Here is a 24,374-nt window from a genome sequence, read left to right as displayed (position 1 = left end):
ACATAAGAAAGAAAGAAACTCTTAAAAATACTCTCACACTGCTTTGCTAGGGCTCGGAGCTTCCTCAGCCTTCTACATTCAAGCACTGCTAGGACGGGGCAACCTGGCTGTGGGGAAGGGAAGGAGGCACCTTGAAATTGCTGTCCTGAGGTCACCTCTGGGCCACATCTGGCTGCAAGCTTGCCCTCTCCGCCCTTGTCAGCCTTTGTCCAGGTCAGAAAGCTGCACGAGGCCTCTAGAAACCCCCGCGGGATCGGCAGATGCAGACAGCAAGCCTGGGCCTCTTTCACTGCCCTCTCCCACCTGGAAGAGGGGGCAAGCAGAGGGAGGACCTGCCTGAGTCCCTCAACAACCTCTTTACCCTTCCACCAACCCGTTGGCACTCACTGCCCCCGCGCCGCCCCGCCCCAGTTCTTCCTTTCCCAGCACTTGGAAGGCCGCGGGCTGTGCCGTCGGCTGCCTGGCATCCAGCTCCCTGCGGACCAGGACCAGGATGCAGCTCAGCCTGGCCTGCACCGTGATTCACTTCTCTCCACGAGCCCCCCATCCCTCGCCCGGTGCACAGCAGATGCTCCAAACTCTGCTAGAAACATACAGGGAGGTCTCCAGGGGCCCTGGAAAGTCCAGTCCTCCACCGCCCACAATGCCCATTTTAGCAAACAGCTGTGTCCTCCTCCCCCCTCCCCCCACCCCGTAAAAAACCTTTATAGTCTCTCAAAGATCATAAGAAAAACACATTACTAGGTGCTGGGTTTCAAAGTCCACAAGGGCTCCGAGAGGCCCTGCTCGCCAGCTCCAGTTGCCTTTTCTCATGGGGAAGATCCAGGGGCCCCAGATCAGACGTGGGATTACCGCCACCCAAGATGGTGTCCTTGGCATCTCTCTCTGGCCTCTCTCTCTGGCCTCCCTCGCTGGCCTCCCGGCAGGTCCCACCTCCTGCCATCCCAGGTTCCAAGACTGGCCCTGAGCTCTCAGGCACCCCCCATGGGGAGAGGAGCTGGCCAGGCAGCCACCTGCCAAGTGCAGACCCATTGCCCAAGACATAGCCTTGGGCGATGGGTCTGCACTTGCAGACAACGGGCACCCTGATTTCCTGGGAATCCCCCTCCTCCGCCGCCCTCCACCGGCCAGGGCAGGATTAGGGTGATGATTAATAGCCTGACCGCAGCCAGCAGGAAGAGCCGTGGCCCATCCCAGCAAGAAGCCAGGGGCCAGGGTGACAGAGGAACCAGAGGGGCAGAGCACAGCCCTCCCAACTCAGCTCCAAGAGGGTGGGAGAGTTACATGCAAAAAGAATACTGCAGAGCATCCAGGGCAGAGCGGGCCGGCCGGACTGGGGAGGGCCGGGTGGAAGTTGTTTAATCAATAAGCAACTTAAAAGAACAGTGAGAAAATTTTTTTAAATTTTTTTAATTAAAAAAAAAAAACACTGAGGAGGTCCTTAATTTTTTTGTTTTTGTTTTTGCCGTACGCGGGCCTCTCACTGTTGTGGCCTCTCCCATTGCAGAGCACAGGCTCTGGACGCGCAGGCTCAGCGGCCATGGCTCACGGGCCCAGCCGCTCCACGGCATGTGGGATCTTCCCAGACTGGGGCACGAACCCGCGTCCCCTGCATCGGCAGGCGGACTCTCAACCACTGCGCCACCAGGGAAGCCCCTTAATTTTAATATAAATTAAAATATAAGACTGTGGTGACTAAAAGAGTGCAGTACTGGAGAGAACAATGACATTTTTCCGTCATGACCTGGCAGTATGCGTCAAGATGTAAAATGTATAAGACCTTGGACTCCGTTTCTTTCACTTCTAGGAAAGACCTTAGCACAAAGGAAGTGCCCAGGCCATGTGCAAGGTGTGCCCAGGAGGGTCCACCCAGTGTGGTTTATGACACAGTACTGCAGCCACTAAAAAGGCTGATGTAGATAAAGATTTATTTGAAAAGACGGTGGTTCACTGTTTGTGTAAAGCAGAAAGTTACAAAACAGGACAGTAAGAGCAATACTGGTTTCTTTTGCTTTTGCTTGATGCATTTTAAAGTCAACATGTTTTACTTTTTAATTTTTACATTTATAATCAGAAAAGAGAAGAAGGATGTCTCATTTTAAGGGGAAGAAGCAATACAGTTCATTGCTGACTCACTAGAAGAAAACGCAACAAAAACATTTGGGGTGGTAGGATGAGGGTGACTTTGACTTTTATTTCTTAATCATTTTCCACCTTTCTAGAAGTTTCTACAATAAATATATTACTTTTATTTTAATTAAAAATACAAGGTACACTTTTCTGCACCTCACATGTTGCCCTCAGAGAGGTCACTGGAGCGCAGAGCTGCTCCCCACTCCGCGGCCCGAGAGCTCGGATTGTGGGCACCAGTGTGGATGTGGATCTGACCCTGTCCCTTCTGCGGATGAACACATTATTGTTGCCAGGTTTATTTCTACTGCAAACAATGCTGTAAGGATAATCTCTGTATGTCCACCATTTTTGACCCACGTGAGATACATTTATAGATGTGGAGTCACAGGTCAAAGGGCAAATTTGATAGAAAACTCCCAATTGCCCTCCCCAGTGTGGGTCCCGGTCTACGCTCACCCGGGCGGTTCTTGACTCATGCCTCCTTGTCCAGATGAGGCTCAATATACAGCAGGTGCCCGACAGGCAAGCTAGCCAATGAATATCACCAGTGAAAATACCGCATTATAGCGGGTTATGTTTTTGTTTGGTTTTGATAAATTTATTTATTTTATTTTTGGCTGCATTGGGTCCTCGCTGCTGCGCGCCAGCCCTCTCCAGTTGCAGCGAGCGGCGGCCACTCCTCGCTGCGGTGCACAGGCCTCTCATTGCGGTGGCCTCTCCCGTTGTGGAGCACGGGCTCTAGGCGCGTGGGCTCAGTAGTTGTGGCTCGCGGGCTCTAGAGCACAGGCTCAGTAGTTGTGGCACACGGGTTTAGTTGCTCCGCGGCATGTGGGATCTTCCCGGACCAGGCCTCGAACCCGTGTCCCCTGCGTTGGCAGGCGGATTCTTAACCACTACGCCACCAGGGAAGCCCCAACGGGTTATGTTTTTAAAAGGAAGGAAATGAAAATGTAAGGCAAGGCAAAAGGTAAAACAGAGTAAAGCAGAAAAAAGAAGACAGTGATAGGAGGACAGCTGCATGGAAAAGAGAAATGGAAATGGAGACACTGGGGCCCACTTGCCAAAACAGACAGGGGTCTGCAGGTAAAAGGGGTTCTAGAGACTGACCAGGAGATCGACAAGCCGAGCCACCCCGAGCAAGACGACAACGCAGTCACGGCCCGTCCGGGACCTTTCAGAACAGGGTCTCCCAACGGGGTACTCATCCCTTACACGGTTTCTGTTTATTTTTAATCCAAGATAAATAAGCAACTTTAGCTTTTGTTTCTACACAGACTGACCACGGGTGGGCCTGGACCAGGCCTGCAAGCCAGCTGGTCACCAGTCACCGCAGGTGACCACGGGGCTCCGGATGTCCTGCACATACACACTCACTCATACTCCAGCAGACTGGGAGCCAGTGCAGACAGGGGTTTACACACGACGTGGAGTACGCGGGACCAAAGCAAAGCTCGCAAAATGGACAGTTGCTTAACAACTGTCTGGGCAAGGAAATCCCAGAATGAAGAGCACAGATGCCAACAAAGGCCAAAGCTGCCCTTCTCACCACCTGCTGCCTCAACCAGCATCGGGGGAAAATCAGTAAGGATGGAGTCAGGGCTGAGTGACTGGCCAAAACGATTCAAAACAAAGAAAACTATGTGAAACACAGACGTCCAGCCACTGTCAGGAATGATGAATCCCAGCAAAAGGGTATTTTGTGCCTTGAGAAAGTATATAAAGTGTGTGCTACAGATAATAGGAAGTGATAACTATTAGCAAGACATTTTAAAATAATGGTTATTCCATTTTTACTTCTTTAAAATTGTTTTTCTTTGTTTTATAATAATGTATTAGAAAAACAGTACATGTATATAATTTTTGAATGAATGGAGATACAAATTAAAAAAAATTTTTTTCCTAATAGGGTCCACAATCAAAAAAGTTTAAAGAGCTCTGTTAAGAACAGCCTTGAAAAGGTGGCCACACCTTCGCTGTCCCTTTGCACCGTAGACGCTTGGGTGTCCCCCCTCAGGGTCTACTGCCCCCCAGGCACTGAGCAGTCAGGGCAAGCACTTTTGGGGGAGGAGGGCAGGGTGCTGTCCCGCCCTTCCCCTCCCCCCATCAGAGCATCTCCTACGACCAACCCCACTCTTCACAGGAGGAAACCCCAGCTCAGAGAGGTCCTGCCCAGAATAGCACTGTGAGGAGGTGAGGAAGCTGGGATTCAGAAATGGGACTTCTCCAAATAGCCTTCTTTTAACCCAAGCGCCCCAGGGGTCAAGCTGTTGACAAATGGATGTGGGGGAACCCTAAGACTGTTCTCTAATTCTCAGGACAGGTCTTCAGGGCTTTGATTTTTCAGTTAACTAGTAGTCTCTAATTTTTAACCTTTTATGATGGAAAATAAAAGCCTATACAAAAGGAGAGGAAATAATATCATTACACCCTTCACCTACCTTAAACAATTAACAACTCCTCTGGCCAATCCTGTTTCCTCTTTCACCCCACCAGCTCCACTGGTTTATTATGAAGGAAATCCCAGATCTTATCTGTAAACATCTGTAACTTTTACCCAAGCATTTTGGTGAGTATCTCTAAAAGTTAAGGACCCTTTAAAAAAACAAAACCACAACAGTACCATCACACCCAAACATATAATTCCTTAAGACCATCAACAGTCAGCGCTCTAACTTCCCCAATTTTCTTGTAATTTTTTTTTGTACATCTAACTAATTTTTACATGTTTTTTTTTTTTTCTGATTGTGGTAACAAAAGTAGAAAGAAGGAAATTAAGATCACTTTTAATCCTACCTTCCAAAGATAAGTACTGGTAACTGCTTGTTTTCTTTGGTCTTTTAAAATTAACATACATAGATAAAATATTATATATTTTCTCCACAAATTGGATCATAATGTAAATAGTTTTGTACTCCGTTTTTTTTTTGTTTTTTTTTTTTAATGTTGAGCCTTCTTTTAATTTATTTATTTTTATTTTTGGCTGTGTTGGGTCTTCGTTTCTGTGTGAGGGCTTTCTCTACTTGTGGCAAGCGGGGGTCACTCTTCATCGCGGTGCGCGGGCCTCTCACAGTCGTGGCCTCTCTTGTTGCGGAGCACAGGCTCCAGACGCGCAGGCTCAGTAGTTGGGGGTCACGGGCCCAGTTGCTCCGCGGCATGTGGGATCTTCCCAGACCAGGGCTCGAACCTGTGTCTCCTGCATTAGCAGGCAGATTCTCAACCACTGTGCCACTAGGGAAGCCCTTGTACTCCGTTTTTTAAATACTTTGCATTCTTTGTATTTGCCCATGTCATAGAAATATTTGTAAAAATTGAATGGCCTGATAATATTTCATTGCACACATGTGTACATAATCTCAAGCCCCCTTGGGCTCTTAAACTGTGCCCTTCCCTTTTTTCTGCCAATATGAAAATCCTCGTAATAAATATATTTGGATCTATCTCCATGTCCTTAAGATAGATTTCTAGAAGGGGAATACCTGGGTCAAAGGAGAGGGTTTTGGGGTTTTTTTTTTTAAGTTTCTTAAGTTATCTAAGGAGTGAGCTCAGACCAACTGCTGGTGTCTTGGTCCTCAGAGATGTGGAAACCTCTCCTGGAGGACACAGCCAGGGATGGTGTGGAGGGAGGAGAGGAACACAGAGAACTAGAGCTACATTACACAGTGGAAAGAAATAAAGTGCAGAGAAGACGCTGGCCCGGCTGACATGCCTATGAGCGGAGGAAGGCACCACCAGCCTCCTTTTGACTTTGGACCCTTCCAGCAAACTGCTTCTCTCTCTTTCCACCCGTCCTCTGGTCTCAGGAGCTCCCCTGGCCTTTCCCCCTGGAATCCCAGCTCCTGGCCATCTGGCCTCCCGCCCCAGCCCCCACCCCTGAGGAGAAGCCCCTTCCTCACCACTCCCCGCAGGACCGCTCACAGACTCAGCACACTTACTGCCTTCAGAGGCATCTGCTCTTTTGGATCTGTTTGTGCAACCAGCTAATAATCTACGGGCAAATCAACCTAAAAACTGGACCACTGTTAATGAGCCCACATGTTGCATGTTATTCATGAAGATATGATAGGAAATTCTCTTAAATGTTAACATCAAGATAACATTAAGTCTGGGACTAGTTTTCTCCTGAACTAACCTAGTAATCCTATCCCCCGTCACAAAAAAAAAAGGGTTTTTGTTCTGTTTCCATTGGTGAAGCCCAGTTGGTTCCTGGTAATCATACACGTTTCCAAATAATTTGTAAACTATTAAAATCATTCTAGACCTTGATATCAAAATCTGAAGGAGAAAAGAAAAAAAAAACCCTAAAGAAGGAGAAAAACTGCAGCAACATTGCCGGTGATGTAAGACGCTTATACTGGTTGTCTGAAGGAGAAGCAGGAAACGGGGAGGGAGAGGGTGAGATAATTACTTGGTAGGTTCAAATTTGCTCGCCTAAACTGAAATATTAGTTAAAAGAGGGAAAAGGACTCAATTATTAGGCAATTATGTTTCCTGCCACAACAAACAAGCAAACAAAAACCTAACGGGGATAACTTGTAATAATATCTTCCTCAATGTTTTTTTTAATGGCAGAAGAAATACTTATAGGCCTATCTCTCTCATGAACGTAGATGCCAAAATTCTAAACAAAGATATTGGCAAGTCAAATCCAATGACGCGTAAAAAGAATACATCACGGCTAAGTCAGGTTTATTCCAGTTATACAACAAATATTTAAGGGTTAACGTTCAAAAATCAATCAGCATAAAAAAAAATCAATCAGCATAATTGAGAAAAAAAGGAGATTAATCATTCAATCATCTCAGCAGATATTTAAACAAGAATGCCCACTGTCACCAGGTCAACATGATCCTATATGTCCTAGGCAGTGAAAAAGGCAAGAACAAGATATAAAATGTATAAAGTTTAGCAGTAAATAAATAAAATTGCCATTATTCATAGGCAACATAATTATATGTGTAAAAAAGCCAAAAGAATCTAAAATAAACAATTTGAATTAGTCAGTTTGGCAAGGTCAATGAATTCAGAGCCACTATACAAAAATTAACTACATTTCTCTATCCTTGAGAACATATCTGGTCTCTGACCCTAGTTCCTGTCACAGAGCTTCCAAAACCCTTCGATTTCCTGAGTGACAGGAGTGTCTTTGTGATGTTAATAAGACGACTCTAGGGAATTCCCTGGCGGTCCAGTGGTTAAGACCCCGGGCCCTCACTGCTGAGGGCCCGGATTCGCTCCCTGGTCGGAGAACTAAGATCCCACAAGTTTCGGGGAGGAGCCAAAAATAATAATAATAATGTTGATGACTCTAGGTGGGACCCTAGAGAGACTGGAGATGGTCACCAGTTAAACTGAAGAGGGCACAAAAGGCCATACCTCCAGGGAAGGCCAATGGCTTAATCAAGCATATGCTAAGGAAGTCCTGATGATAAAAACTCTGGATCCCAAAGCTCATTGGAGCGTCCAGGTTGGTGAACACACCAATGTACCAGGAGGGTGACACACTCTGGCTCCAGAGGGAGAGGGCATGGAAGCTCCCTGTCCCTCAGACAGACCCCATCCTAGGTACATTCTTTAAAATAAAACTGTAATCGTCAGTGTAGCACTTTCCTGAGTTCTGTGAGCCATTCTAGTGAATTATCAAACCTAAGGGGGAGTCATGAAAACCCCTGAGTGTATAGCCAGTTGGTCAGATGTACACAGGTGGAGGGGACCCCACTTGAGGCTGGCATCTGAGGTGAGAGCCGTCTCTGGAGGACTGAGCCCCTACACCCATGGGGACTGATGCTAATGCCAGGTGGTTGGCACCAGAACTGAATTGCAATACACCCTGGTTGGAACAATCTGTAACAAACAAATGAAAAATAAAACTTTAAAGACACTGCTTAAAATCACCAAATACCTAGCAATGAATCAAGAAAAGAAGTGTAAGACTTCTACACAGAAAATGACTATATTATTGAAAGAAATTAAGAGAGCATGAACTAATGGAGGGGTAACCATGTTTGTAGACTGGAAGATTCATTACTATAAAGATGTCAAGTCTTCAAGTTATCTATAGAGTCAATGCAATTCCATAAAATTCCCAGGCAAAAAAGGTTAAGAATAGTCAAGACAATCTTGAAGAACAAAGAACAAAGTATTGAACATTATCAGGTACCAAGGCTTACTGTAAAAGTACTGCAATTATGTCAATGAGTATTGGAACAAGGAAAAATAAAGAGACCAATGGAAGAGGGTCCAGACCTGCAGATATACCATGGTTCAGTGAGGAAAGGACAGTCCTTTCAATGAGTTCTACTGAAGTAGTTGGACATCCATATGGATTTTTTAAAAAAAGAATCTTGACCTGTAACACATCAAAAACAAAAATAGGGCTTCCCTGGTGGCGCAGTGGTTGAGGGTCCGCCTGCCGATGCAGGGCACACGGGTTCGTGCCCCGGTCCAGGAAGATCCCGCGTGCCGCGAGCGGCTGGGCCCGTGAGCCATGGCCGCCGGGCCTGCGCGTCCGGGGCCTGTGCGTCCGGAGCCTGTGCTCCGCGGCGGGAAGGGCCGCAACGGTGAGAGGCCCGCGTACCGCAAAAAAAAAAATAAATAATAAATAAAAATAAATTCCGGAAGGATTATAGATCGCTAAGGTAAACAATACAGCTTCCAGAAGATAACACAGGATTCTAGCTTCCTGACTTTCATATAGGCAAAGAATCTTCAACGGGGAATCAAAAGCACTAACCACCACAATGGATGATAAGCAGATGAGAACGTGCTCAGCATCATTAGTCACTAGGGAAATCTATATTAAAATCACAATGAGATACTACCACACACCTACCTGATGGGTTAACTAAAATAAAATAAATAAAGAGCCAACAATACCAGAGTTGTGAGCATAGGAGTGGAAACAGATACAAGCACTTTGGAAAACTGTCTCCTCTATGCCTATACGATGCCCTAGCATTTCTACTCCCAGACATATTCCCAGCAGAACTGGCTACATATAGTCACCAGAAGACATGCCAAGAGTGTTCTTAGTGGCATTATTTGTAAGACTCTCAAAGTGGAAACAATCCAAACGTCCACCAACAGTACCATGGTGGTGTGTTTTTATCGTGGAATACTATACAGCAACGAAAAGAGAATGAACTACAGCTACAAGCAACATACATAAAGTTCATAACCTTAATGTTGAGCAGAAGGACCCGGACATAAGAGTATATACTGTACGATTCACTTATAAAAGTTCAGAAACAGAAAAAATTGACCCATGATGATTTGGGGGGCAGGGGCAGTAACTGGGAGGGTGTGCAGGGGGCTTCTAGGATATTGATAATGTTCTATTTCTTGAGCTAAGACGTATTTATACAAGGGTGCTCCTTTGTGAAAACTAGCAAGCTGAATACTTATGATTTAAGCACTTTGCTTCAACAGAAACTTTACTTTAAAACAAATCTAGGAGCTTCCCTGCTGGTACAGTGGTTAAGAATCCGCCTGTCAACGCAGTGGACACAGGTTCGAGCCCTGGTCCAGGAAGGTCCCACATGCCGCGGAGCAACTAAGCTCATGTGCCACAACTACTGAGCCTGCGCTCTAGAGCCCGCAAGCCACAACTACTGAGCCCGCGTGCCACAACTACTGAAATCCGTGCACCTAGAGCCCATGCTCTACAACACGAGAAGCCACCGCAATGAGAAGCACGCGCACCGCAACGAAGAGTAGTCCCCACTCGCCGCAACTAGAGAAAGCCCACACGCAGCAACGAAGACCCAATGCAGCCAAAAATAAATAAATAAAATAAATAAATTAAAAAATATAAAAAATAGAACAAATCTAGATGGTTGCCGAAAGTGAGAGGTTGGGCAAAACAGGTGAAGGTGGTCAAAAGGTATAAATTTCCAGTTATAAGTCCTTAAAATTGGGGGGGAGGGGGAGGGGAGGGGGAGGGGAGGGGCGGGGTTTTAAATAAGTCCTGGGGATGTAATGTATAGCATGAGCACTATAGTAAATAGTTAATAAATAATATGTATTGTCTATTTGAAAGTTGCTAAGAGAGTAGACCTTAAAAGTTCTCATCACAAGAAAAAAATTTTTGTAACTATGTGTGGTAATGGATGTTAACTAGACTTATCGCAATGACCGCCTCACAACATGCACATACAGCAAATCATTTTGTTTTATACCTGAAACTGATATAATGTAATGTCAATTATATCTCAATTTTTTTAAATGTAGAACTGACAGTAAATTTTCTAGCCTGGGGTTACTGGAATATCCCAGTCTTCTGGTCTCTTTCTCAATACCTACAATCCCCCTGAGAAGTGACACAGAACAGCAGTCAAGGGCTTGGCCCGTGGAGGCGAGCAGTCTGGGGTGGCCACTTAGCTGTCATGTGGCTGAGAATGAAAGATTCTCAGCCTCTCTGAGCCTCGGTTCCCTGTCTACAGTGCTTGAATTCAGTATTCAACAAAGGCTAACCAGTCATGAAGGCATTTCTTCCTTCTTTAACGATCCCTGCTCTACCCTCTTCCACAGCTTGGGTCTGGGGCATTTCTGGGGAGACTGGGCCTCTTGGGGAGCCTCAGTCCCTTGGATCCCCCTCTTGTTCCTGTTGCTTTTCTATCACCGCCTCTTGCCTCCCTAACTGGGGCACCAGGGAGGACAGGTGACTGGTGGATCCTGAGATGAAAGAACCCACATAGAGGCGCAGCTGGTAAATGTGGCCACGCTCCTTTCCCAGACATCTCCCCAGAGCAGCGACCCCCAGGCTGTGCTTCTGCAGTGAGACCACAAAGGCGCTGGCCATCAGGACGGCTGCCTGAACTTTTCCCAACGTGTGGGAAACAAATAACTGAATGAGGAGCATCTCCTCAGTTTTAAGTTACTTTTCTGGACATTTTTTTTCTTAAGCTCTGGCTTCTGTTACCCTTAACATACATGCTAGGGTCCAGATAAGATGCCATCTGAATTAGCATGCAATTATATAGCAGGCTCTTTTGACCTCAATGTATTCACAATTCCAAGAAAGACACCACGCCCAGACAGTGGGGCAGCTGCCACCCAAGCCAGTATGTGAGAACCACCGTGGCCCAAGTGGGTGTCAACACCAATGGGGGTAGCTTTTGGATCGTAATAACAATAATTTTTAAAACAGCTGACATTTATCGCACGACAACATGGTGCCAGGCGCTGAGCTGAGCCCCGTACGTGCCCTACCTCATTCTGTCCTCCCCACAACCTCCGAGCTGGGTGCTGTCATTCATGTGGATGACCAAATCACCAGCCTCCAAAGAGAAATTTCTCTGAGCCCAAATGTCAGTCACTATTTTGAGCCTTTTACAAAACGAACTCCACTGCACAAGCGTTTGCTCCCTTTTTAAACTTACTCTCGAGAAAGTTTGATGAGAGACAGACGTACATTTAAAGCAGGACTCTAGGTGACTGTGCATATGTGCGCGCGCGCGTGTGCGTGTGCGTGTGTGTGTGTGTGTGTGTGAGAGAGAGAGAGAGAGAGAGAGAGAGAGAGAGAGAGAGAGAGAGAGAGAGAGAGGAGAGGGAGCGCCTGCCTGGAATGGATAAATCTGTGTGTCTGTCTGCCGGTGGGTGTGGGTAACAGTGTGTAAAAGGATGCCTCAGTGTGTGTGGGATTGAGCCTGCCTGTGTGTGAGTGGGTAGGTGGGTGCGTATGTGTGCATGTATGTGTGTGCGTGTGTGGACGTGGGGTTGTGTGGGTGTGGATGTAGGTGTGGGGTCATGTGTGTGAGCGTGTGGATGTGGGTGTTTGTGGGTGTCGATATAGGTGTGGGATCGTGTGTGTGAGTGTGTGGACGTGGGTGTTTGTGGGTGTGGATATAGGTGTGGGGTCGTGTGTGGACGTGTGTGGACGTGGGTGTGTGTGGGTGTGGATGTAGGTGTGGGGTCATGTGTGTGTGTGGACGTGGGTGTTTGTGGGTGTGGATGTAGGTGTGGGGTCATGTGTGTGAGTGTGTGGACGTGGGTGTTTGTGGGTGTGGATGTAGGTGTGGGGTCGTGTGTGTGTGTGTGTGTGTGTGTGTGCGTGTGGATGTGTGTGGGTGTGGATGTAGGTGTGGGGTCGTGTGTGTGTGTGTGTGTGGATGTGGGTGTTTGTTGGTGTGGATGTAGGTGTGGGAATGAGCCTGCCTGGGGAGGGGCAAGGGGTTGCGGGAGGGAGGCTTCCTTCCAACCAAGGCTCCTGGCTGCCAGCTGGCCAGAGACCAGGCGTTCCAGAGAGCCCGGTGAAACCAGTCTTTCGAGAACCCTGCCCAGGTCACGGTAAATAGGCCCTGCAGCAGGGAAGAGACTCTGGCTATAACGTCTGGGGAATGTTCCAGCAACCCTAGGTTTAACCCCCAACGAAACAGGTAGGCGGCTGCACACCCCAGCCCTCTGGGCTCACCTTGTCAGCCACAGAATGCAGCCCAGCCCTCAGTCTGTGGAAATCCTCCTAGATACTCCCCCTAAGAATCCCAGGGATAAAAAAGGGATTTCACTTCTTATCAGAGGAGAAATCTGAAGAACCGATCTAAACTGTGTTCCAAAAAGCAGAGCACAAAATTGTACGTAGACAGTGATTTCAATGTGAAAACACGTAAGGGCAGCTAATAAGAGAGAGCATGGCTGTAAAAATGAAAATGATTTTGAGCCTGTTGTCTTGTTACAAGATTTTTTAAACTTTAAAAAAAAAAGATTAAATTTCTAAAAAGTTATCAAAGTAAATTAAAATATTAAAAGTGCTTCTTGGGGCTTCCCTGGTGGCGCAGTGGTTGAGAGTCCGCCTGCCGACGCAGGGGACACGGGTTCGTGCCCCGGTCCGGGAAGATCCCACATGCCACAGAGCGGCTGGGCCCGTGAGCCATGGCCGCTGAGTCTGCGTGTCCGGAGCCTGTGCTCCGCAACGGGAGAGGCCACAACAGTGAGAGGCCCGCGTACCGCAAAAAAAAAAAAAAAAAGTGCTTCTTTCTAAGTCACAGGCTTCTGGATTGTTTGGTTTTGATTTCTGCCTGTTTTCAAAGGTTCTGATAATGATATGTAGGTCTTTTTAATTAACATTAAGGAAAAGAAATTCCATAATAAATGGAACAGGAATACAGTAAGTAGTCCAGAATCCAGTCTATGAAATGAGCCAGGAGTCCTTTCTGTAGCCACAAAGCCTTTTACAGATGGATGTCCTGGGACGCTCAGGTGTGATGAGAGGGGTAACCCGAGGCTCAGGACAGGAGAGCACCCTGTCATAGGGCAGCTGTGCCCAATGGCAGATGGAGGGGCTCGGAGAACAAGGGGAGAGGACTGGATCAAACGGCAGCAACAGCACCAGGAAGCTGCTCCCCGTCCTCTTAACTGAGGGCCACCTTGGGCACCTCTAGGAAATTCCATAACCCTCACATCCTCCTGGCAAGTTCTGCTGAGAAGTTCTGCAGAACTCAAAACTCCCTAAGGCCAAAGGAAGGCAGAAAGAGAGAGCCAGCCCTAGGACAGGCAAGGCAAGCTGTCCCTCCCCGCAGGCTGGGCTGAAGGAACCAGGGGGCTCCCCTAAAATCAATCACCAAGTCAGCGACAGAAGGGTCCGGTCCGCCCTCCCCCTCTAGGCACACTCCCCTCTTAGAGAGTGTCTGATAAACAGGCTTGCGGCCCCTGCCTTCGAGGAGACAGACTGGCAGGAAAACGTCATGCGAGGCACCATTCCTTTCCCTCAAGGATATCCTAGCTGTTCAGTTACCTGGTTCATCAGCAGAACAGCACTACCTCGGGAGACGGGCACACAGTGGGGGCCCCTCCCAGCCCCTCTGGAAAGGACTGAGGGGCGGCCACATATGCAGAAGCAGGTTCCCCCAAAGTCGGGGCACCAACGACTGAGAAGCTCATTTCTCACCCTGTGGTCTCGTCCACGTGCTCCCAGAACAAGAGGCACAGACAGGAAAAGTACTGTGTCTATTCCCCCTCGAAGATCCAGCTGAAATGTCAGATTTCTACTGACAAGACAAGCAAGGCTCCGGCTTCCGGAGGGTCCCCTGCCCCTATCCATTTCTCCTGCAGGACACAGGAGAAGTGTGGTTTTGTGTTTCTGTGCACTGTTTTCTATATTAAACATCTGTCCAGTACCACCTGTCCTGACCAGAGAAGTCCAGGAAAACTCTAGAGCTGGGCTTTTGAATTAGAAATACAAGACTTTTGACAAGTAAAGATCTAAGAAGCTCTTATTAGGGCCTGGCCGTAAGGCAGAGCCTTCCAGTACACAAATAATAGCTTTAGGAAGAGATCTGTAAATAGAAGATGGGTGAGGTGCTCTCAGCTCTGGCTCCTCTATGGAAGCTGGCGCACGGGCTGCACACGCACCACACTGAAAAGAAAGTGAGCAGCAGCCTGGCCAGTGTTTTGTCAGTTGCTCCGCTGGCATCTCTGCCCCAACAGGCAGCTCCTGTCACTCGCTCAGATATACCTGCCCCGGGGGAATCTTCTTGAGATCAGATCACCAGCTCAGTTCAAGAGTGTTTCCAGGTGGAGCTGTCCGAGATCAGGTGTAGAGCTGCCTTCGCTCTCCACTCTGGAGGCCGCCCTCTCCCAGAACCTCGTGACCACTGTCCCATCCCACAGCTGGGCTCAGCACTCGCCCTGTGCGACCTCCCCAGGAGGCTCCCCAAACCAGGCCTGCATGGCTCTTTCTCATCTCGCCAGAGAGCCGCTTGGGCCAGGCTTCTCCATGCCTCACACGCTCTGCCTGCTCTCAGTTGGCTCCCAAAACTTTCAGCCGGGTCCCCGCCTCACTCCCGAGCCCCACGTGCCACTTCCCCCGCATACCTGCCTGGATGGACTGCACCCTCGTGCTGCTTGGGGTGGTCCAAGGCCAGCAGCACGGGCATCATCGGAGAGCTTGTCAGAAAGGCAGACCCTTGGGCCGCACCCCAAACCCACTGAGTTCTCATCTGCGTTTGAACAGAATATCTAGGCAGTCGGACATTCGTTGAAGCGACAGGTGCTCCGGTGCACACAATGCTGGGCACAGAAGTCTGATAAAGGGTGACACCGTTATTATTTAGCACCACCCCTCCCTCCGCCCTCACCAAACTGGCTCTGCTTCCCTCCTCTGCCCACTCCCATCAAATGACAACATCATCAACTTGAATCCCAGGCAAAACCCTCAGATGTTCACAACTACTTCCCACGCCGACTAATAATCACTGGGCTCTGTCATTCTGACTGCAGAAGTGTCTGGAGGCCTAGGCCTTCCCGGGTCCCACCGTGCCTACCTGTCTCCCTGGTAGACAGCGGCTGCTGTGAACAGGGCTGTGTTAGTCCTCTGACTCCCAAAAGCTAGCACACCGTCTGACACACAGGCTTCCAAAAGTTAGATGTTTGTTGAACAAATGAAAAGAACAAGCAGGTGGAGGGAAATAAGATACTTAAGGTGCGCCAGACGGGAGGAACCCAAAGCAAATGCAAAAATTATGCAGTGTTCTGTCCAGCCTGTATAAAGTTGTTTCAGAAATAATATTAAGCAGGTGGGGAAAATGTGATGTGACATAGCTGGAAATATGGGAGGAGTTTTCGAGAAATTATTTCTAGCTTTTTCCCTCCAAAATATAACTCACTAACTGTCTATGAGGAACAGTAATAGGTGCAAGGTTACCCCAGGGGTCAGTGACCAAAGACTAAAGAAGAGCTGAATGCCTGGGACGGGCAGGAATGCCCTGGAGGGAGGGGGAGGGAGGGGCACAGCGGAAGCTGGAGGGTGGGTTTCAATGAGGGGCGGAGCTTCCAAACTCTCAAGTGGAGAGTTCTTTCATTACTGTGCTTCCAGAGTCTGGGGGAGCATCTGTGGTGAAGGAAGAACACAGCAGGGCCAGGAGCAGCCCAGGGAAGCTTCATTTTAAGATTTCGAGCTGTAGCCAAACTCAACCAAAACTCCCAGTACTGCGAACATTCTAGACGAGGTTTAAGTGGAAGGACCAAGGTTCAAATTGCAGGAGCCTCTCAGTGGCCTCACAGCTCTCACCAATTAGTGGGTCTTACTCCTGAGAGCCTGCAGCAAGAGGCATCGTGTCTTGCACATAGCACGGGGTTCAGTAAACAGTGACAGCTGCCTTGAGTTGGAAGGCAGAAGCGGCTGGGAAGCTGTCACCTCGTTGCTTTGGTCCCTAGGCGAAGCTCAGCGCCCCCAGGCCTGCAATGACTCTCTGAGCCTGTCTCTAAGTGTGTAGGAGCATATTCATGACTCCCACTAATGAGTGAAGCCACGTCAGCTCTTGATGGTCAAAGACCGCTTATTCACTGAGAACCTGAGGCACAGGGAAGGAGAACCAAGACTCCACACTCTGCTTCTCAGTCCCTGACCTGAACCTCTGATACATGTGTCACTGCAGGAGCACCTCCTGGCTTTCTTGGGGCAGCTGGAAATGTCAAGTCCCTGGATAACAGCACAACACACCCATTTTTCTTTGGCCCTTATCAGCTCGTCAAAATTCTAACACTTCTGGAATGCAGATAATTCTCTCTCAAAGCTGACAGGTCATTCTTTCATTCAGTGACTTTTTATTGAGGTCTTACTATGTGCCAAGAACCATGTTATGTGCCAGAGATATATTGGTGAACAGAACTTAGAGCCCTGCCCTTTGGAACTTACATTCTAGTGGGAAGAGACAGACAATAAAAAACAAAGTAAACTGGTAAATTGTACAGTTGTTAGAAAGTAGTATAAGAAAAAGAAAAATGAGCACAGGGTGGGTCTGGGTAGATCAGGAAGGTCAGGGTGGGAAGGAGGTTACAGTTTTAACTAGGGTGACAGGAAGGCCTCGCTGAGAAGGTGAAGTTGAAGCAGACCCGAGGGAGGGGAGAGTAGGCCTTGCAAAGTCTAGGAAGAACATTCCTGCCTGAGGGAACAGCCAGGTCAAAGGCTCTAGGGTGGGAGTGTCCTCAGGCCGGCAAGGCTAGCAGGGCTTGCCGGAGACAGCCATTCGCCGGTTGCTCATTCATCGTTTAACAAACATTTCCTGGTCATTTCTTTGCTAGCGACTGAGTGGAGGAAACACTAATAAGGCATGATCCCAACCCTCAAGGAGCTTAGAATGCTGGTGGGTAAGGTGGAGATAAAATGACCTGAAAAGAGGATTTTACACCAGCAGCGGAAAGACTCTGGCAGAATTCAGGACCCTCACCCAACCTGGAGGTGCCAAAGAGCCACCTGTGGCGCAGAAAAGACCCTCGGCTAGACTAGCAGGCATCCTGGCCCCGATTTTGGTGCTGCTGATGCTGCTGGCTGTGTTAACCTGGCTTGCTGGGTTTTCTTAGCTAAAAAAGGAGCCTTCCAAACACCAGATTTGTCAAGAAAATCCTTTACGGTGCAGGTGTACACTACGCGTTTGCCACGTCCTGGAGGGCCTTAGACTGAAAAGGTAGATGCCAGATGGAAAGATCTGCCAGAGGTCACACTGCGGGGAGCCCAGCATGGCAACGAACAAGGGAGTGATGGTGTAACACCCCGGGTACGTTCACTCGGCGTGACCATCCCTCACACTTGCATCTCCAGGGCCTCACACTGCACAGGGCAGACTGTGCCTGTGTTCCCATGGAATTACCAGCACCCCCTCCAGGCCTCAGTCTCAGGCTGCAAGCCTGTTAAGGAGGAGAGTCCAGTGGACTACAATGTGCATCTGCAGAGCCCCACGCAGCAGTGCTCTGGCCTGAGAGATGCTAGCTCTGCTTCCTCAGCTTCAGGAAGCGGTACCTTATTTTTTTTATTTATTTATTTTTTTGAGTCCAAAGGTGGCCCTGCCGAGACCCAGGAAGCTCCCACCCTGCTGACCAGGGGCTGAGAAGCCTGACCAAGCCCGTCCATACAGGTTGGATCCAGATGTGGGCTGAACGATGCTTGTCGGGTGTGTCACCAGCAACAGTCCCAAAGACCATCGAGGTGGTAAGGAGGAAGCTGCCCTGCTGAGTCCTAACCCGGTTCCCGACCAAGCAACATGGGAGAGGTCCTCTGGGCCTCGAGGCTGCAGGGTGGGGTGGGGCACAAATCCTCAGTGCTCTTCTGTTCAGACCCCGAAGCTCCCCCAGGCTGTGCCGTCACCACGGGTCCCTCTGCAGTGAGACGACCTTACTGGGCTGTCTCCCACTCAAGTCCTCCTCAGCTCTGACGCTGAGATTCAGTCTTTCAAACTGAAAAAGGGAAGGTACCTGGCCCTGACCCCGACCCCAGCATCCTTGCCAGGCCAGCTCCTCCCAAACCCACTCCATCACCCACTGATTCAAGCCAGTTCAAGCTCTCCTCCACTCTCAGTTCCAGAAATGACTGAAAAGGGTCTGGGCGCTGGCTCCCAAGCTAGAAGCTAGAAGCCCTCAGCCAGAGGGAGTTCCACCAATGGGAAACACAGCCAAGTCCCCAGGTTTAGGATAAGGTCCCTCCCCCTCTTCCTCCATTCCTTTATAAAGACCTTCCCTTTCTGCCTCCTCTCTCCCTTTGGCCTAGGAGGGTTTTACTCCATAATTGGTTTGTTTACTGTCACTCTGAAGGCTTTGGGGTGGCAGAGATAGGAGAAAAGTTTTGTTGCAAGTGAGGAAAGGGGTGTGTGCCCTGAGCTCTGAGGCTGGTGAGTAAACCCTCCGAGTGTCTCTCTAACTACCTGAAAATCGGCCAAGAACCCATGTGAGAAAAAAACACAAGGCAATGCAAGGCCCGCTGAAGATTCCCAGCAGACCACAGGAGGGAAGCTTCTGTTTGGCGCCTGGGAAAGACAGAACAATAACCAAAACTTAATCGGCTTGCTTCTGCTGCATAGTCCAAAGCGTTACTTGGCATTGCTCTGGGCGGGGAGCCAACCAGAGCCCTCCCAATTCAGCTTCTGTGGGCCAGGAGCTCCAGGGACACTGTTCCCCTGCTCCAAAACCTTCCAGAGCTCCAAGCTTCCAGCAGTCTGACTGCCCTGACTTTCAGGCTCTTCCTGAGGCCCCAGATGACTCAGTCTCTCCCCCACTGACCAGTGATCAGCAGAGCCTGTACCCACAGGAACAGGACCACCTGCTGGGCCACAAGCACATCCTTTGCTCCCCAACTCAGCTTCTCTGCTCGAGGGGTTCCCTCTGCCTCAAGTACCAAGTGTCCCCACCTTTCAAGGCTCTCCTCAAATGTTCTCTCCCCTGTGAAGGCTTTCCCAGTTCACCGGCCCCTTCCCCACCCGACCCTTTCCCCACCTGACCCCAGTGAGACGTGCTTGTCCTAATCTCCATGCCCTGGTGTTGGCCTCTTCTGAGGCATTAGCTTCCCTCTGTCTGGCTCCCAGGTGGGTGAGTGTGTCTTGCTCTGCTTTGATTCACCTGAAGCGCAAAGCACGGTTCCTGGCAGACAGGAGATGCTTAAGAACTGTTTCTGTGGCCCTGAGTACCGTTCACCTCAGAGGCACAGGAGGTGCTGAGCAAAGGGACACAGAGTCACGCAAATGGAACGCTAAGATCAGCAGACACAAACCAGGCAAGGATACGCGCGACACCACAAAGAGTGAAGCGGGAGCTGCATCAGGCCTTACCCTTCTTAAACTCCTCCAGCATGGCATCCAGCTTGGTATCATGGAAGACGAAGTGCACTGGGTGGTTGTAGAAGCGGGTGATGGTCTTGAGGGGAGTGCAGTCATCGGGGTCCACGAAGGCCAAGTCTTTGACGTAGAGAATATCTACGATGTTGGATTGCTCGTCTTCATACACGGGGATGCGCGTGTAGCCGCTTTCCATAATCTCCGACATGGTGTTGAAGTCCAGGATGGCATCGTTCCGGATCATGAAGCAGTCCTGCAGCTGGGTCATGATATCCTCCACGGTTTTGGTCCGGAGTTCCAGGGCCCCCTGGATCATGTTCAGCTCCTCTTTCACGAGGTCATTATAGGGTTCCGTCACCTTCAACATCTCCATCAGCTTCTCCCGATTGTAAACGGTGCGGATCTCCTGACCCAGGAAAAAGTCCAGGAGCTTGCTGATGGGGAAACTGAGGGGGAAGGTGAGTAGCATAAAGAATTTGGTGAGAATGATCGTGTTCGCGCCCACAGCCAGCCCATGTCGGGAGCACAGGGCCTGAGGCACAATCTCCCCAAAGATGACAATGCCTATGGTGGAGAAGGCCACGGCCACCAGCCCAGACCCGATGAGGTTATCTACAAGGATGGTGAGGGAGGTGTTGACCAGCACGTTTCCCAGGAGCAGGGAGCAGAGCAAGTAGTTGCCCTTGCGTCGGATGGGCTCGATCTTGCGGGCATAGCGCCTCTCCTTCTGAGTGCCACAGTTCTGCACGATGCTCAGCTCCATGGGGTCCAGGGCCATAAGCCCCAGATTGAGGCCAGAAAATATACCCGACAGCACTAGCAGCACCAAAATGAGGAGGATGTGCAGCCAGAGGGGCAGGAACCTCCCAGCCTCCTCCACCATGAAGAGCAGCGAGTCCTTGTCCGTCCACTTCTGCCAGGGTCTGTCCACGCCGGCGCGGGTGCACAGCGCATACAGCTTCATGTTCTCGCTCCTCCGGAGGAACTTAGTGAGCACCACCAGCATCCCGGACGTGTCCCCGCGGCTCACGTTGACCAGCTTCTGGATGACCAGGTCCTTGGTGAGCTCGGGGCAGCTGGTGGAGTTGTGGATGGTCTCGGCGTTGTCCACCTCGGTGAAGGAGATCAGGTTGCTGGAGAGGGAGCCCAGCCTCTGGCCGTACAGCCTCAGGTTCACCGTGCTGCCCTCGGACACGAAGATGATGCCATCCGAGTTCATCCCGCACGATTTGTTGCAGCTCGCCAGCCTCATGCCCAGGATCGCGCTCCGCTGGGGGTCGCCCTGGCCGCGGGCCCCCCGCGCCCACAGCAGCACCAGCAGCACCGGCGCCACCAGGAGGAGGCGCCCTCGGGCCGGCCCGCCGCCCGGGCGCCCGCCCCCGCCCACCGGCGCCATGTTGCTCCGGCTCGGCCGCCGCCGCTCCCCGCGCCCCTCCGCGCAGCCCCTCTCACGCCGCCGATCCTGCCGCTCCGCCGCCGCCGAGCCAACTGCCAGGGCCGCCTGCCTGACGTCAGGTCAGCGCCCCGCCCGCCACGCCACGCCACGCCCCTCATTTGCATGGGAGGCCCCCGCCTCCTGGCGCGCGGCTCCAGCGCCCTCCCTTAAGGAGGTCCGGCATTTAAGGTGGGGCGGTGTGGGAGCGCGGGAGCCGCGGGCGAGCGCACGCCCCGCCCTTCTCCTCGCACGCCTTTCCGCTCTCTCGGCGGGTCCCTCTCTCCTCCTCCCCGACCTGCTCTCTCGACCACGTAGTTCCTCTTCCGCAGCCCAGACTGGGCTTGGCTGCTGGGCTGTTTTCCCTTCCCCAGAAATCTGCAGCTCGGGGCGGTGGCCCTTCTCTGCAAGAACCTCTCGGAAGCAGCACCGCGTTGTGAGAAAATTGATTTTCTGCTATGAAAAAAGAAAAGGAGAACCTGAGGGCATAGGCCTGAGGGAGGTCTTCAAGTCCACCGGCATTGTTCTGGAACTCCCGGGGGTTTTGCCCACCTTGTCCCAAGACCAGAAGTGGGTTCCCCAGGCCCAGGCCCAGGCCCGAGGTCTCCTTTCGGGGGCCAGTGGAGGGAAAATCTGGGGAACTGAAGCTGTAGGATGTACCCGCAGATAGAAGGGCCAGGGTCTGTCGTTTCCATTTAGGACACAAACATTGAGCCCCTACTACGGCCATTTGTTCCAGACTCAAACAGTACAGCAGTGAATGAGCCAAAGTTGCTGCCCCCTGGCCTTTGCAGTCTAGGATAGGAAACCGGCAATAAACAAACACGTACGTAATATTTTTTTAATCTTCCCAACAACCCTAAGAGGTAGTGTTATTATTTCCATATTACAGATGAAGAAATTGAGTCTAGGCACAAATCAGCGTCCACCCAGACTGTTATCTTCAGAGCAGGCCTGGGTGACTTTGGGTAAGGCAAGTTAGAATGTCTCTCAGCCCCATTTTCTTCATCTGTAAAATGGGGATAAGAATGGTAACACAGCAGCATCCCACTAAGCTTGTGGGAACAGCTGGCCTAGGCACTGAACAGGACAGAACAACTCTGTGAATGTTCTTTGACTCTGCAGCTGTTGTTGTTATTGTCGTAGCTGTTATTATCTGCCCTGCTGGGACCAAACCCCTAACCCCCAATTGTGGTGACTGACCCTGGGGCAGCTGCCTGTGGAAACAAGCTGAGACGCGCAGCGCCAGGCCCAGCCCTGAAATGACTGCTTCCTGGGCGGCCCTACCTCGATGTCAGTCGGCAACTATGAATTGAGCACCAAGCACTCAGGGTGTGGGGGGAAAAGACAACCGCAGCTGCCATCCAGTGAGGGAGAAGGAGACAGACAGACAAACATCCTTATAATTGCAGAGGTGTGTTGACGGGAGGATCGGGTACCAGGTTGACCACTGGGTCTTGGACCAAGTTTTCTCCCAGCCCTGGAGACAGAATCCATTTCACTGTCTCCCTGCAGAAACACTTGTGTTTATTTTTATTACGGTATACTGTTTGCCAATAAAAGCAACAATCAATACCAGCCGGAAGGAGACTAAACAGAGAGGAACAATAATATAGTGTTTTAGGAGGAGGCGTGGTGGCAGAGGCCTGATTCAACTAAGCCCTGTTAGCAAGGGTAGAGGATGCTGTGTGCTAGGCCAGCCTGAAGTGACCCCTTGCAGATGCCTCACTTCATATTCCATAGTGAGTGTCCAGCCTGCCAGTTTTTCAGAAAACAGGAGAATCAGATGGGCACTGGCCAGCACAGAATAAAAGCAGAGGGCTTCCCTGGTGGCGCAGTGGTTAAGAATCTGCCTGCCAATGCAAGGGACACTGGTTCGTGCCCTGGCCCGGGAAGACCCCACATGCCGTGGAGCAACTAAGCCCGTGCACCACAACTATTGAGCCTGAGCTCTACAGCCCGCAAGCCACAACTACTGAGCCCACATGCCACAACTACTGAAGCCTGCGCGCCTGGAGCCTGTGCTCTACAACAAGAGAAGCCACGGCAATGAGAAGCCCGTGCACTGCAATGAAGAGTAGCCCCCGCTCACCACAACTAGAGAAAGCCCGCGCGCAGCAACGAAGACCCAACACAGCCAAAAAGAAAGAAAGAAAGAAAAGCAGAAAGCAGAACTTTTGACCAGCTGTTCCCTCCCATGTCCACTGACCAGCATGAGCCACCTACGTCACCTCGGAGCAAGCCCAGCTCTCAGGGATGCTTCTGCCCTCATCTCTTTCCAGCCGGCTTTAGGACCAGTGCCCTCCCCTACGGTACTTAGAGAATTTCCCATTCTATTATCGACCCACTGGCTATTTTTATTTTGCCCTTTTCAGACTATCTGTACTCAGAAGCATTCTATGCATGCACTGAGCCCAATGACAGAAGCCAGCAAAGGGAAGGAAAAAATAAATTTTCAAGATACTTGGGTTAAAAATGTCAGCGCTGGTGAGGATTTGGTAGGAAAAATCAGTCTCTGCTAAAGTTCACTTAATTACACCCATCCTGGGCTTCCCTGGTGGTACAGTGGTTAAGAATCCACCTGCCAATGCAGGGGACACAGGTTCGAGCCCTGGTCTGGGAAGATCCCACGTGCCGCAGAGCAACTAAGCCTGTGTGCCACAACTACTGAGGCTGCACTCTAGAGCCCGCGAACTACAACTACTGAGCCCACGTGCCACAACTAGTGAATCCCATGTGCCTAGAGCCCGTGGTCCACAACAAGAGAAGCCACCGCAATGAGAAATCTGCTCACTGCAACGAAGAGCAGCCCCTGCTCACCGCAACTAGAGAAAGCCCGCGCGCAGCAACAAAGACCCAACGCAGCCAAAAATAAATTAATTAATTAATTTTAAAAAATTACACCCATCCATGATTATATTCACACCCGTGATTAGGTGAATAGAGCAGATGCAATGAAGTAAAGAAAAGAAATTCCCCTTTCCATGCTACCCAGGCAGAGGTCCATACGGCCTTGTTCTGGGTGCCCATCGTAACTTAAAGAGAAGCTTTCACAATGTCCAGAATGCTTGATGCCCTGCAAATGAAGGAGGAGGTGTCATCTGTTATTAAATAGTTTATACAGTTAAGGAAAGAAGGGAGGGAGGGAGGGAGGAGGGGAAAGAAAGAAAAAGAAATAAAGAATGAAAGGAAGGAAGAAAGAAGAAAGAAAGGGAGAAAGAAAGAAATTCTTCTTTGCCCTCCCAGGGTCTTCAGTCTGCAGGGGAGACAAGACT

At 50.2% G+C, this 24,374-nt stretch overlaps 1 protein-coding gene across 1 annotated transcript in view; it reads right to left on the bottom strand.

Annotated features, from left to right (window-relative positions):
- Positions 1–21,063, bottom strand: part of CNNM4 (cyclin and CBS domain divalent metal cation transport mediator 4) — a gene marked incomplete at its 5' end in the record, with an annotated part of 34,819 nt that extends 13,756 nt beyond the window's left edge. Inside the window, one exon of the mRNA XM_082852104.1 lies at positions 19,662–21,063. Coding sequence (XP_082708230.1) covers positions 19,662–21,063 — 1,402 coding nt within the window. The remainder of the gene's footprint in view (positions 1–19,661) is intronic.
- Between the last annotated feature and the right edge of the window lie 3,311 nt (positions 21,064–24,374).

Source organism: Leucopleurus acutus, assembly GCF_964270905.1.
Source record: "Leucopleurus acutus genome assembly, chromosome: 12".
Taxonomy (NCBI): domain Eukaryota; kingdom Metazoa; phylum Chordata; class Mammalia; order Artiodactyla; family Delphinidae; genus Leucopleurus; species Leucopleurus acutus.
This window is presented reverse-complemented; position numbering and strand designations above follow the sequence as displayed.